The 14,176-nt window shown below is 45.7% G+C and overlaps 1 protein-coding gene across 2 annotated transcripts in view; it reads right to left on the bottom strand.

The window, feature by feature from the left end:
- Positions 1-13,713, bottom strand: part of TRHDE (thyrotropin releasing hormone degrading enzyme) — a 224,835-nt gene extending 211,122 nt beyond the window's left edge. Inside the window, exons 1-2 of one of the 2 annotated variants that reach the window (XM_075746924.1) lie at positions 12,263-13,713; positions 6,262-6,535 (exon numbers count right to left, since the gene is read on the bottom strand). In XM_075746924.1, the coding sequence (XP_075603039.1) occupies positions 6,262-6,535; positions 12,263-13,089 (1,101 nt within the window). In that variant the 5' untranslated portion in view covers positions 13,090-13,713. The remainder of the gene's footprint in view (positions 1-6,261; positions 6,536-12,262) is intronic. The other variant, XM_075746933.1, reaches the window with a different exon arrangement.
- Positions 13,714-14,176: the final 463 nt, after the last annotated feature.

Below are 14,176 nucleotides of genomic sequence, written 5' to 3'. Positions count from 1 at the left end.
AGTCGCTTTTCATGTATAAGTGGGCTTAGAAAGTAGAGCTCAACTCTGCAGCTGGACTAAATTCAGGTTGCAGAGGAAGAAAACAATTTTAATTGAGGACTAATTCTACTTTTGATAGCTAAATCATTCTGCTGTAACCAATTTGCTCACCCACAAAGAATGATCTGGTGTGTAATTGTTTCAATACTGATTAATAAATAATAACTGGTGGAGAGACTTTACTGGCAGTTAATAACCAGCAGCTGAAGAGAGGGCCTAAGGCAGAGCCTCAGGCCTTTAACCCAGGTAGTCATTAACTGACAGAAAATGCCTGGTCTCGAGGTCATTACTGCTATTACGTAAAAGTATTAATACATTTTTCAAATACAGAATAATTTTCTAAGAGCTACAGGCTGAACTGCACAATAAGTGCAGAGTTATTTTAGAAAGAATTGATGGCTTTGGTTTTTTCTAGTAACTAACAAATAACAGAACCCACTGGGGAAAAAGTTATTCTGAATAGTACAACCTGATTATTATTTTTTTTTAGACTATTAATGAAAGTCAGCTCTTCAGTCTCCTCAGACTGATCATCCCACTGCAGATGAGGGAATGCCCAGCTCAGCTCTCCAGCATCTCAGGAGGGGCTAGAAGCACCACACTACCTCCAGTCATCTTAGGGAATAATATAAAACCACGGTCCCATAGTGCTGGACCTAAACTAACATGAGCTGTTGGACATGCACTGATTCTGACCTAAGTCTGCTTATGTGATTCTGTTCACTAGCCCTTCCTGGACAAAAAGGATTCTTCACTCATGCAGAAGCAAGTGATTATTACTGCACAGATTCCATTTTTGAGACCACTCTTTTTGTGTGATGCTGAGCCAAACTGAGTGAGCCCCCCAAACACAAGAGAATTCAGTGCCAGGACATTTACACAGGCTCTCCACAAGCCACAAAGCAATATGGAAACAGTAATTATCTTATTCTCCTTTAGCCAGATTATTACAGCTCCTCCTTATTGGCCAGGATAAGATTTAACTGCACTGTAAGGTGAATTAAGATTTTTACTAACCGGGAGCTTGTGATCTCTAATTACATCTTAGATAAAGTAATAACAAAACAGCAGCAGCGGAATAAAGGTTGGCCTTATTGTGGTATGACTCTTCTCATAAGATCTTTCTTAGCCTCAAGGTCTTTCTCCGTATCATGACAAATTACTTGGCACTGATGACTCTACAGTCATGTTTAATGTAAGTAAAACCAAGATGTACGCAGCTGTAGAGCTCTCTTCTAAATACAACGCCCATGGATTCAGCCAGCCAGTGGAGGTCCTACCCTGAGCAGCCAACCAAGCTGTGGTCAGGCCCACACATTGCCAGTTCTGCAACATATGCTGCAACCATTTTGGAATAGGAGCAGGACTAGCAAAAGTGAAACTATGCAAAATTCTTCTTTCAGCACTGCTTTCCATCGGCATTCCTTCTCCCACTTACCACCACCCAGCCAGAGAGCCACCTCCTTTCACTGCTGCTCACTCCCATCTGCTCTAGAGCTGCCCGCACTTGCTCTTCTGACCCCTGCGCCCACAATGCCTCCTAACTCCACTCCCTTCCATGCGCTTTCAATTTTTTTTCTTTTTAGCAGACACCCGCCCTGACAAAAGCCAAATACTTCAAAGCTGCCAGTTGGCACTGTATGTCCATACCTATCTCCCCACCCCACCCACAGCAAAAGAGAAGAATCCTAGAAGATCAATCATCGTGAAACATCTCTTTCCAGTAATGCATTCATCTCCACTGATACACTCTGCTTTGTCCCTGAGTGCTCACTCTTTCTGCTAACTGAAAAGAGAAGGAATTAGCAGAAAGTAAAGGAATTAAAATAACTTATAAGACAGTGAGAAGGCATGCAGGATATAGTGATATTCCATGTCCACCTGACAAAGGAATGAGAAGCAGAGGGTTTGGAGAATAGAAGTACAGCTAAACATGAAGTACAGTAAAAATAAATCCAGACAGGGGAAAAATAAAGTAACAATAGCCGGACAAGGCCTGGTGGATTGAAAGCACAGATAAAGACAACAATGAAGGAAAGAGACACAGAGATGACGTGACAGACATTACAGTCCAGCCAGCAATATTTTGCTTTTAAGAATTACTGACCAACATACATAAGAGGTATGATTAGGAAACACAACATGAGTGAAAGCAAGCAGGCACATGAAGGTAAGTGGAGTTTTCTGGATTATTGTACTGTGCAAAGATGACAGTACACAGATACCATGATTTTCACCAATTACCGCTGGCACAACTGCTAGAACCATACAAAGATCAGCTAGGCCTGCTCCTAAGGGCATCCCTCCTCCCTCAGCACAGCATTACCTCAGGCAGCACCTTAGCAAAACCATTGTGCTCCCTAGTCTGCAGCAGCATAGATGACTGCACCATAATCCTTTCCACAGCAATTGAGCCCCTGTCCAAAGGCAAAGGCAGTTGCAGTGATTTCCTGTAATCCCAGATGAATCGAACAACATATTATATATCTGTAATGCATATAAAAAGTCAACTCTACTTTTAAATTACCTGCTCTGGATGGGATTCTGATCAGACTCATCTGGACTAAAGAGTTATGCTAATGATTCATATCCACTGAGCTGTGTTCCTGGAAAAGCACTGCTTATCTTAATTCGTCTTTCCAAATTAATTTTAGTGTATGAAATATAGAACTTCTTCATGTCTGCAAGAATTATATAGGATATATCAAAATTACTATTTTGATTGGCTACCTAAGCTTTCCAATAGTCAGTTTCTATTTATAACTTGATTTGTATTTGAATCTCACGCTTAGGTTAAAATTAATTTTGAAGTCAATGTCATTCTTTGAGAAAAACTGAACAGATAACTCTTAACCATTTTTGAGAAACAAATCTGCTTTTAATCTCACTGTTTCTCCTATTCCTTGGGGAGTTTATCTACCCATGACCATAGCACTTTAGTAAGACTGGTCAGCTGGAAGAGAGGGGAGATTTTAATCATTAGCGTGCTGTCAAAATCTGAAAGGACAGTCAGAGCCCCCCCAAATGTTTTGTGAATCAAAGCCAGGTTCATGAAAGTTCCAAAACAAAAGCAAAAGTATATGCAGACTGAACTGGTTTAGGTATCTACTATATGTCTACAAAATAAATACAATACACATTTGCATTAATTGAAGAACGGTTCCCCAGTGCAAGAAATGGCCTATCAACATGTTTCAATATGGATGTTTGGTTAATTTTCCTGAACATTCATTCATTTTTAGAAGCAAACTTACTTTTATCATACATTTACATTCATTGCCATAGATATGGGAGCAACTAGATTTTAGTGAAAAAGTGGCTTCAGAGGAAACCAGGAAGTTTAGAATTGCATGTAGCAGGAGTCAGATAATTTCAAAGTCACCCAATAGTGTCCATGAACTCCTGGTATGGCAATACAAAAGACTCAAAAAGATGGATTATCTCAGCAATTCATCTGAATGAACACAGTTCTGAACTGAAGTGTTTGCCATGAATTCATACCTTAAAAAATACTCTTTCAACAAAACTGACAACAATTAAAGATGATCAGATCCCAAATGGACTGAAAAACAGCAAGATATATTTAATCAATAACTCAGTGTAAACTATTTTGGTGTTCCTGGGCATTAGTGTACCTCTGTGATAGGGGCATTATAAAAAAACAGAGCTAAAACTCTACAATAACCACACAATTTTATGGCATAAGAGACTATCTCAATCTATGTCGGCTTTTGGTCTTCAAGTCTTTGTGAAGATTGCCTACTAATTTGAATAATTATTGGCAAAGTTCTGTATAGTGGTACAGTTAAGCCAGTGTAGTATATATATGTATGTCCTCTATGTGCTAAACCAATAGATTCAAGCATAACTATCAGGCTCCAGTAACCACAAATTCCTAAAAATTAATACTTGGATTTTCTCTTCAAATTCCTGTTAAATCTACAGTCTTTTTAGGACAGTTTTGCCAAACATGAGAATAGCAGAAAGTTATCAATTATTGTCTAAAAGACATGAGTATGTCTGTCTTCAGGGTACCAAACCTACTCAAGCAGCAAAAGTCTACAGCATTCAAGCAGCAAAAGTCTACAGCATATGAGCTCTGAATAACACTACAAGAAAATGAGATTCTCCTTGAGTTAAAGAGGAAGTAGGCTGTATCTTTCAAATTGATGGTCCAGAGGTCTATCCACCATGTTTCATGTATTTGCTTACACTGATGTTAGAAGCTACTACTTGCAGCTGTTTCTCAGATGAGTCTAGGACATTTCAAAGTGAGGTAACAGGGTAGTACTACCTACAACAAACTTGCAAGTGTTACACTGTATTAAAGCACAAGGAACACAAGACCTACCTACCAGAGAATATACCAAAAACTTCCATCTTACCAGAGCTATAGGAGAACCTCAAGTAACCAGTGTTTTCTAAAGCTGAAAAATACCAGACTGCTCTTAGCTTAAGACCAAATCCTTCAGCAAGCGAAGTACATTGCAATGAAAATCATCAGCTCCCACCTGGATAGAAGATAATTAATCTGCTGGTAGCAACAACACATCCACCTCTCCCTCCTTACTTCTTTGCCCTGGCACTTGTGAGATCTTTTTCTCAATTAACTCAGTTCACTGAACTGACAGAGAAACAACCTGTCCAAAAAAAAAAAAAAAAAACACCCCGAAAAAACAACACAACCCCCAAAAACTACTCAAAACCAAAACCCCAAACAGGAAAAAACTACCACCAAACCCAAAGGCTTTCAACCATCACACGTAGCCACTGGGACTGCAAGCACGGCCTCAGCAGTTCCCACAGTCTTCCACTCGTAGGTTAAAGTACCTCGGAGAACCCCTTTCTGGTCCCCTTTAGTGGAGCCAGAGGGCAGTGTCATAGTCTGGTGACCATGGTATAAAAGGGCTATAGGGGAGTGAAAGGCCCCCAGTGTCCTACTCACAGTAACAAAACCCAAGACTTATTTCCTGATCACTTCAGTGCAGCCTAAATAAGGCATGCCAATGCAGAACGCTGTCCTAGCTCTACCTCCCCTCATCTGCAGCACAGACTTGAATCCGTACTGGCGCTCTGGCAGTCACACAAAAAGCTGGATCACAGAACTGATTTGGTTGAAAACTTAGCACATAATCATTTACTTTTCCATGTCAGTTTTCAGCCAGATACACAACTGTACTGAACTGAGGGCTGGCACAAGGAAGCCAAGAAAACCTTTGGCTCAGAGAAGGTCAGAACAGCTCCCTCCACAGCAGCTCGATGCTTAGGCTAGCTAAAAGTGGTTATGGAGACACTTCCTGACCTATCTGCCACAGAAGGGAGGCCTGCGATCTTTCCTCATGTCCCCAGGCTACAGTACGGTTATAGAGCATTTGCACAAGTATAAGGTAAACAGCTTAAACTACTACCTAGCCCTCTGCTTCCACAACTAGCTCTGTTTTGTTATTCACAGAAACTAAGAAGGAAGGATTTCTCTGTACATTCACCTGAAAAATCAAGATGACAGCACTGTGAAATATTCTATTAAGCTGACAGCATTTCTCATGTATGTTTTGGCTTGTTATACAGTTCTGAGCTTGATATTTGTAAACAAAAACAAATCTGACATAAATAAAGGATTTTCTCTCTTTTTTTCATTGCATAACTCCTGGAGTCCTGCCATATTTGGCAACAACAGCTCCAGAAAGTTAGTGCTTCCATCAACCTGGACCTCCACAGGAATCTGCTAGGTTGTAAAGTCCTGCTCCTGAGCAAGAGATCTAAGACAGAAATTACTTTATCAGCCTCCTGAGCTAGCACACAGCACACCAAGGGACATGTCAGTACTGAAGAAAGGAGACAGGAAACCCTGCCAGTACTACTGCTTTCTTTTAACAAATAGTCTCACAAATACTGGTATAGAAAAGGCTACAGGAAAAACAAGAGAAAACTTCCCAAGAAAATCAAAGTGAAGTGAAATGGCATATTTACAAGCTTAAAACGTCATCAGACAATGACACATACTAAGCTAACCAGTTAAAAAAAAGTATCAGACAAACCAAAAATGTTAGACAAACCTTCAGAAAAGGTCCCAAACAATACACACTATCATTAAATAAAGTGGCAAATTTCAGGAATGCTAATCAAGAAAACACTTTAAGTACTTGATGTTATGATCCCTTACAAAAAGTGAAGGTTTTCAAAATAATGGGAAGTATTTGATACAACGTTAGAAATACTTACAACTACTCCACTCTTGGTGACAGTTTCCCGGTACGTAAAATTGCACACTGCCCAAGCTAGGTAGTATGTGGACATGAGAGGGGTCTGTGAAAAGTGATCTGTAACCCATCCATCTTCTTCAAAAACAGAAGTTTCAACTGGCATGTTGGACAAAGATAAGTAAGTTGCTTGATGCCTGATGCTGATTTTGAAAGTGGCCTTGTAGATGGGCTCATCAAAGCAAGGAAAGGCTTTTCTGGCATGAGTAGGAGAAAACTGCGTAACACCAAGAAACCTAGAAAAGAAGCAAACAAAACAAAGCGATTACTAACTGTGCACGGCACTTGATTCACGGATGTACCAAATAAGACATTGCTTGAGGATTGTGGGTTGGGGTCGCGGGGAGGAACGGACACACGATGACATTCAAATGGTTCTAAGTATACAGTGTTTCAATGTTGCTTTGTCACTTTCTTACTAGCTTTACTGTAATTCAGTTGATATAATGATCTACAAATTTCCTACAAATTTGTAGACACCACACTGATGTTAAATAAATAATCCCTCGCCTTGTATCAAACTTCAGGTCCTAGCAGCGGTTTTGTTCATTAATATGTGGAAAAAAAAAAGTTAGCCAATATTGGTTATACAATATAAAACAAGTAAGCACAGTCCTCAGTTCAAATCAGGATTTAACAGCCTTCAGGGAGTTCCCTCTGCCCTGAGACACCGACAGGGCACTTTGCCTTTCTTTGGACATGAGAACTTACGGTCACATAACGCGCTCAAGAGAGTCATTGTTTTCCACTACTGATTACTTCCGTACTGGTTGCACGTAGGTCTGAGACGCACTACAATACAGCACAGCTGTGACTCTGCGAGTCCAAAAAAACATTCCGTGAGCTTTGCGGAATTACAAATATAAGAAAATTATTAAAGAAGCAGAGAGTAGCTCACTGTTCTTCTACACGTGCTTTGCTTTTCTGGTGTATTTTATAGAGAACAAATCGATATTCTCACTTAATGGGTCAAATTATGAAAAGATCTCTGAAGGAGGAAAAGATATTTATTATGCCACTGTAGAGAATGGGAAGGCTTTAGTTTGACAATTAAATCTGTAACTTTTCTTTGGAACTAAAGAGATTTTAATCCAGATAGAGAATAGGAACCTTTCTGAGTAGAGACGTATATTTACACGTTTGGAGAAAACCCATGTGTGATGATCTCTTTGCAGAAACAAGAAGCTACACTTAAAAGGCTGAATTGTGGGGTTTGATGGGAATATTTTCTGGAGGCATGCAAGACGAGAAAATTACTATAAGACAACTACGTAACTGTAAAGGTAGCACATACGTAGGCTTTTTGAGTGGTATTGATTCATGTCTCGCTTTTCAAGGTTCCATCAGTGGAAATAACCATGCAATTTTAGATACCAGGTAAACATTTATCAGAATTTTAGAGGTTGAGTAATCATCTGTTATTCCTCTGGGGAAAGAGGATGGGTGGATAGATTTGATATAATAAAATTAGTGGCACCTATTATTAATCAGTCTACAAGCATTATTCCACAATACGATACTCTCCAATGCCGAGGGAGAAACAATAGGTAGCCTACAAGGAAAATAAAGTATCTAATTAATTTTTTCTAAAACTTCTTGGGTTTTAGACGTATTTTAGAGCGTTATTTTATAAAAAACAATGAAGAAATAAACTTCTTGAAATGCTACACTTTTATCTTGCTATAGTGCATCCATGCCTGACAGAACTAGATACATGTTTTCCGGTAAAATTATCACCTCTTTCAAATAAGGTTAGTTTTTTAAAAACTTGAAAATTTTTTCCACCACTGAACCAGCTACCATTGGTCTTTTGTCCAAAATAAAAAGCCTTATTTGGCTAGTAATTATTGAAGGAATTCAGCATATCGCATTTTTCTTTTTCTCAATATAAAACATGACTTACTAAAAATCATAATTCTGCATAACGTTGCTAAATATAAGGTAAAAAGTTGGTGCCAGGTATTCCAGCATTAATCCAATGAAATTGCATATTATCAGTTGATCTGCACTAGTGCAAAAAAGCCAAATCAGCCAATTAAATGAAGCAAAGCAACTTAATTTATATGCAAAGTATTTCAAGTGGACCTGATTCTGCATTCTAGGCACACTCTAAACAGCTACAGCCATCAACAGAAGCTTCAAGTGAGCATGGAAAACTATACTGGCCTGTTATTAATAAAGTAAGAATGATGAACTTTCCTCTGCAATTAACAATTTTAATGAGCTCAGACACACATGTAAATGCATACTTAGGGAATACTGTATATATTCTGACACTCTAAATAAGAGAGCTTTTTTTTTTTTATTCTTCCCCCACTTCTTGAAGATTCTATCAGTAATCTTTTAATACTCGTTATGTTTTAGGCCACTGAAACAACCCCTTCACCAGACTAACAGAACCTGATAAACTCTGCATCTTCTGTATTCTCTCAGACAGATAGATATATCCGCATACACATAACTGGGCAAACACTGGGCAGTCGATATTTCATACTAAAAATACATCAACTACCAATAACAGTGATATTTATAACATGTGCATTACTATCAAACATCGATTTACTTGTTGTGCCATAAAGTAAAACAAACAAAAAGTAAAAAACTGCTTCCTAAAGACTAAACCCTTACACTTTAAAAAAAAAAAAAAAACCACCAACTGCCCGTGTTTATCTATTTCTCTCTCTGTTAGGAGGCAAAACCAAGCACAAGTATAGCACTCCAAGAGTGAAGAGCAGGCTGAGGATTTCATCCATCTCTCTCCACACGTCTCTGGGCACTGACATTTTTATCTCCAATTCCCCAAAATATCACCGTAAAAAGTTGTACTTCTGGGAATGACAGCCTTGCAGCCTGTCTTCTCAGCATACCCACGGCAGTAATTTGCAGGTGTTTTAATTCCACCTCAGCTATTAAAGGAAGACATGTGTTTCCTCAACAACCTATCTATTTTGACATCTTAGTTGTTATAAGATGGAAGAATATGTCTGTTTGTTTTGTCTGTGTGATGTAAGATTTTTTTTCCTTTTCATTTATGCCAAAGTTTGATGTTCATTTAAATTATGTGTGCATATTCTTATAGTACTTTACAGTAGCTCTGTATTAAATGTCTGTTGATTACTGCCAGTAAATTCTGGCACATAATGCAAAGTAAATTTGAAGCATATCACTTGCATTTTACGTTTCAATTAAAGTAGCAAAGATTTCAGTAAGAAAATAAATACTCTGATGCAGCTATCAACATTTCAGGCTGATTTATGACTTTCACCTGTGCAGACCATAGAAAATGAAGTAACTTTATGAAAAAAAAAAAATATATAAAGTGAAGGCATTACTATGTTTCTGAAGCCTCACAGTTAGCCAGTTATTCACTCCTCATGTATAACAAAAGTGAAAAATGATGGCTTAGACCCTTTTATAGCAACCGCTGCTCCAACGATGTTGCTGTATTTTAATAGAATATAAAGATGTCAAAAAGCTAAAGTCCTGCTAGAACATGAAGGTCTCAGAGCATGAGAGAAGCCTGTCTATCTATCACAGAAGCCATCTATGTTTAAGGACTACAAATGGTTATATGTATTACATTAAAAAATGTGTTATTAATCAAAATGCAAATTGCTACACTGCAAGAGCACACTCTGAACAAACAAGTTCCCTGGTTTAGAATGTATATTATTTACTTTATACTACAGTCAGTTGTTAAGCCTGTGACAGTTGAAAAGGAAAAACAGCACTTCTATTAAACACCTGAAACTATAACCACACACTGATTACAGTTTTAAAAACGTTTTACTGAAAGAACTAAGTGAGCTGGTGTAAAGAAAAACGTGCCCGCTGAGTTCAATATAACAGTGCTACCTTACACAAGGTAAGGATCTCACCCAAGATGACTATATTCAAGCGTATTAAAAACAAAGCAACTTGTATCTGTTACACAAAGAGTACTGGGAAACACATTTTATCGTTGCCTTCCACTCTATGTCTTAAGCTATCTTGATGATTCAAAAAGTGAATTGGCCTTTTTTGTTGTTTTTTAAATCGTAACTGGGGCATCCGTACTGAAGTGTAGTACAGTAACTTTGGAGAAATGTCACTGCCACACCTATTTGAGAGTTCAATTATTCCTATACAAAGTCTAAATACACAAGAATAACTGCTTAAATAATTTCTTGGGTTTGTAAAGTGAATTATACCCCCTGCTGTTAACAGTATTTTGTTTCCTGATTTGCCCATTTCCATACAAGGTCTGTAAGCACTCCCAATTACCCCAGTCATTCACTCCTCTGTGATAAAAGACATTTTATCTGCATCTTTTCCTACAATCATGCTTTTTCAAATTTCCATTTTATTTCACTGTGATGACAAATTGCACAAACTTAACTTCAATTCTGCTTGCGGTTCTAACATAGGGCTGTTTAAAATTGTCAGTAATCGCAGTAATGAAAACACGTTTCAATGTAAGGGCTGTTGATTTAATTGAGTTGGTGAGCACACTTTTTCTGCCTAACTTACTATTTTTGCCCAGTTCTTCCAACTACAAACTCCTCGCTTTGCAGTATAAAACTGTAAGATTCAGGAAGAGAAAACCTGTCGCTGCACAGATGTTTCAAGACAGGACAGCTTAAAAAGAAACTCAGTCTAAAATTATAAACCATGCCAGAACTATGAAGAAGCCCAGCCCATCCATCTTTTCTATTACAAATCTTGATTGTGGTTAAAAGAGAAAATTACTTTAAAAAAAAAAATAAAGCCTCTGTAACTGCCTGAATGGGGCCTCCACAGTGACCCCAACTACCATAACAAGGGCCTCGACAGGGACCCAAGGGCTGCAATAACAAGAGTTAAATATAGATCAAGATCGAATCTTGTTCTGCGTGGAAACAGCGAACACTGACCAGGGCTGCCCTGGCACTGGGTGTAAACCTGCAGCGATTCAGTTGCAGCAGGTGGCATGAACGTGTTCACGTTATATGAAATCACATCGCGCTACCTTTTTTCTTCAAATAATGAAATAAAAACAAAACAGCAGAGAAGTTTCCCTCCACTACACGCTGCTGTTGGTAACCTGGCAAGGCTCTGTCACACAAGGACACAGGGTAGCCGGACACAGAGGCAGTGTTTATTAACCAGACCCGGAGACCCCACTCCGGCGCTGCCCCGACAGGGACGGAGCGGGCGGTGCGTTTGACTCCTGCCACCCTTGGAAAGAAGTTCGCTCCTTACCACCGCCCATTTCCCAGCCGCGCTGGGGCATCTCCTGACGGGCGGCTACAGCCCGCAGCCTTTCCCGCCCGAGGCCGGGCGCGCAGGCGGAGCGCTCCCATCACCTGGCGGCGGCCCCGGCTAACCCCAGCACGGCCCGGCCCCCCGCACGGCCCCAGCCCGGAGCCGCCCCGCAGCCCTGTCCGACCGAGGCAGCTCCGCCCGCCCCCGGCGGCGCCCGGCTTCCCCCCGCGTCCCGCTCGCTCCCACACGCCCCCAGCCTCGGCCGCCGCCTCCGACCGCCCTCCAGCCGCTCTGCCGACCCCGGCCGGCGGGGCGGAGCGGAGAAGGGCTGGCGGCCCCCGAGAGCCTCGGCAGCTCCGCCTCCCCAGCGCCAGCCCTCAGGAGCGGCCGGAGGACGGAGGGGTCCCCCGGCCAGACAGGCAGCGGCTGGAGGCGAGGCCCGGCCTGCGCTCACCGACCGGCCGGGCGTCCCGTCACCCTGGCGGCCGTTGGGCGGGGGCCGCCCCGCCCACGCACCGCTGCCCACGCCACCCGCCCCCGCGGCAGCCGGCCAGGCCCCGCGTCCCGGAACGGCCGGTGCCGTGCGGCGCGGAGCCCGCGGCCTCACCCGCCTGGCGGCGCCGGGGCCCGCCGGGTCCTAGCGCCGCCTCGCCCGAAGTTCGGCGCGGGCTGCCGCGGAGTGGCGGGGGCCGCCAAGTTCGGCCCGAGTTTGAGATGAGGCGACGCGGCCGCTCCGCTACCTTCTCTCGCCGTGGAGGACGTAGGAGCTGCGGAAGAAGCCCAGCAGCTCGTTCTCGATGAGGGCGTTGTAGATGATCTTGAGGTTGTAACTTCTCTGCACCTCCAGGCTGCGGTTGAGGACGACGACAAAGACCTGGGTCTGGGGGTAGAAGAAGGAGCGGGCCACCCGCACGCCGCCGGCCAGCTTGTCCTCGGCCACGCGGACCGCCTCGATGTGCATGCGGTGGGCGTGCAGCACGATGTAGCGGCTGGCGTTGCGCACCTCCAGCTGCACGTTCACCTCCCCGCTGAAGGTGAAGTTCTCCATGAAGGCGCTCAGCATCAGGTTGTAGTGCAGCGGCCGCAGGTGCCGCGGTAGCCGCGGCCGGGCCCAGGGCGGCAGCTCCCGCCGCCGCTGCCACTCCTCCTCCTCCTCCTCCTTCTCCTCCGCCGCCACCGCCGCCTCCCCGCCCCGCGCCTTCTCCTCCTCCTCCGGCCGGCTGGGGGGCTGCCCCGCGCCGGGCGGCTGCCGGGCCGCCCCCGACAGGCTCCCGTTGCCGCCGGCCCGCGGCGGGCCGTCGGCGGCGGCGCCGCACTCCTCGAAGCGGACGCTGAGCAGCACGGCGATCATGGTCACCGCCAGAAGCGCCAGGATGGAGACGGCGAAGACCAGCACCAAGCGCTTGTGCACGGCGATGTGCCGCTCCGTGGTGCGGGGTCTCGGCCCCGCCGCCTCGGCCCAGGGGCCCGGCGGCAGCCCCCGGCTGCCGTTCCGCAGGGCGGTCTCCTCCTCGATCATCATGGGGGTGACGGGCGGGCGCTTCTCCCGCTTCTCCTCCAGGGCCATCACGGCAGCGCCGCCCCCGCCTCCCGCGGGGCCGCCGCCCCCCGAGGGGGCCCCGAAGGCATGGGAGGCTCCGAGGCGGGGGGGCCCTCGGCCCGGGGAGTACGCGCCGCCGCGCCGCCTCTCACTTCCCGGCGAACCGCATCACCCTGGCTGCCGGCAGCCCTGCCGGGGAAGCGGTCCCCGGGCGGGAGGGACGGGACGGGGTCGGGCAGGAGACGGCGGCGGGCGCTCCCCGCCGTCCGGCCGCCGGAGCCGCGCTGGCAACTTGTGCTGCTCCTGCGGGGCACTTCAGCACATGCCGCCGAGGGCACCTCGGCGCCAAGGGGGAGGGCTCTGCCGCCCCGGCCCCCCCGCTAGCGCCGCCGCCGGCAGGGAGCTCTCCTCCCCCCCGCGCCCCGAGCCGCCGGGGCCGGGGTCGGGCTCCGCGCCCGGCCCCGGCAGCGCCCGAGCCATGCGCGCCCCGCGCCGCCGCGCAGGTCGGGCCGCCCCCGCGGGGCTCGCCCGGCACCGGGGGCGGCGGCACCGGACAGCAGCGGCGGGCCCGTCCTTCTCCTCCTCCTCTTGGCGGGGCCGGCTCCGGAGAGTCACTTCTCGCGGCTCCTCTTTTATTTTGTCTTTCCTGTCTCTTGCAGGTACAGAGCGCTCTCCCAGCTGGCTCGGGCAGAGGCGGCTATATATAGGCACCGGGGAGAGGCACGGTAAGGGATGGGAAGCGGGGAGAGGCGGGCAAGCCCCGCCGCCCCTTGGCTTCAGCGGCTGCTCCGGCTGCTGGCGGTGACGGCGGCGCCCCGGGGGAGCGGGCGGGGGCGGGAGGCGGAGGCGACGCGGGGACGAGGGAGGCTTCTCTCCGGTGTGTCACACGCGGCGGCTCCGGGGGAGGTCGCTGAGGCGGCGGCGGGAGCCCCGGCCGAGGTGGGCGGAGGGCGAGAGCCGGGCTGCGCCGGGGACGGGGCGGCTGCCCGGCTGCAAAGCCTCCGAGCCGCAGGACTTCCCGGGATTATACGCGTATGACTGTGCTCGCCACATAAATATTGAACGCCGGTACTGTGTCATATTTGTATAGACTTAATAAAGAGCCGCCGACTAC

This window comes from Balearica regulorum, chromosome 1, assembly GCF_011004875.1.
Source record: "Balearica regulorum gibbericeps isolate bBalReg1 chromosome 1, bBalReg1.pri, whole genome shotgun sequence".
Lineage (NCBI taxonomy): Eukaryota > Metazoa > Chordata > Aves > Gruiformes > Gruidae > Balearica > Balearica regulorum.
The sequence above is the reverse complement of the archived record's forward strand: the minus strand, read 5'-3'. Positions and strand labels throughout refer to the sequence as shown.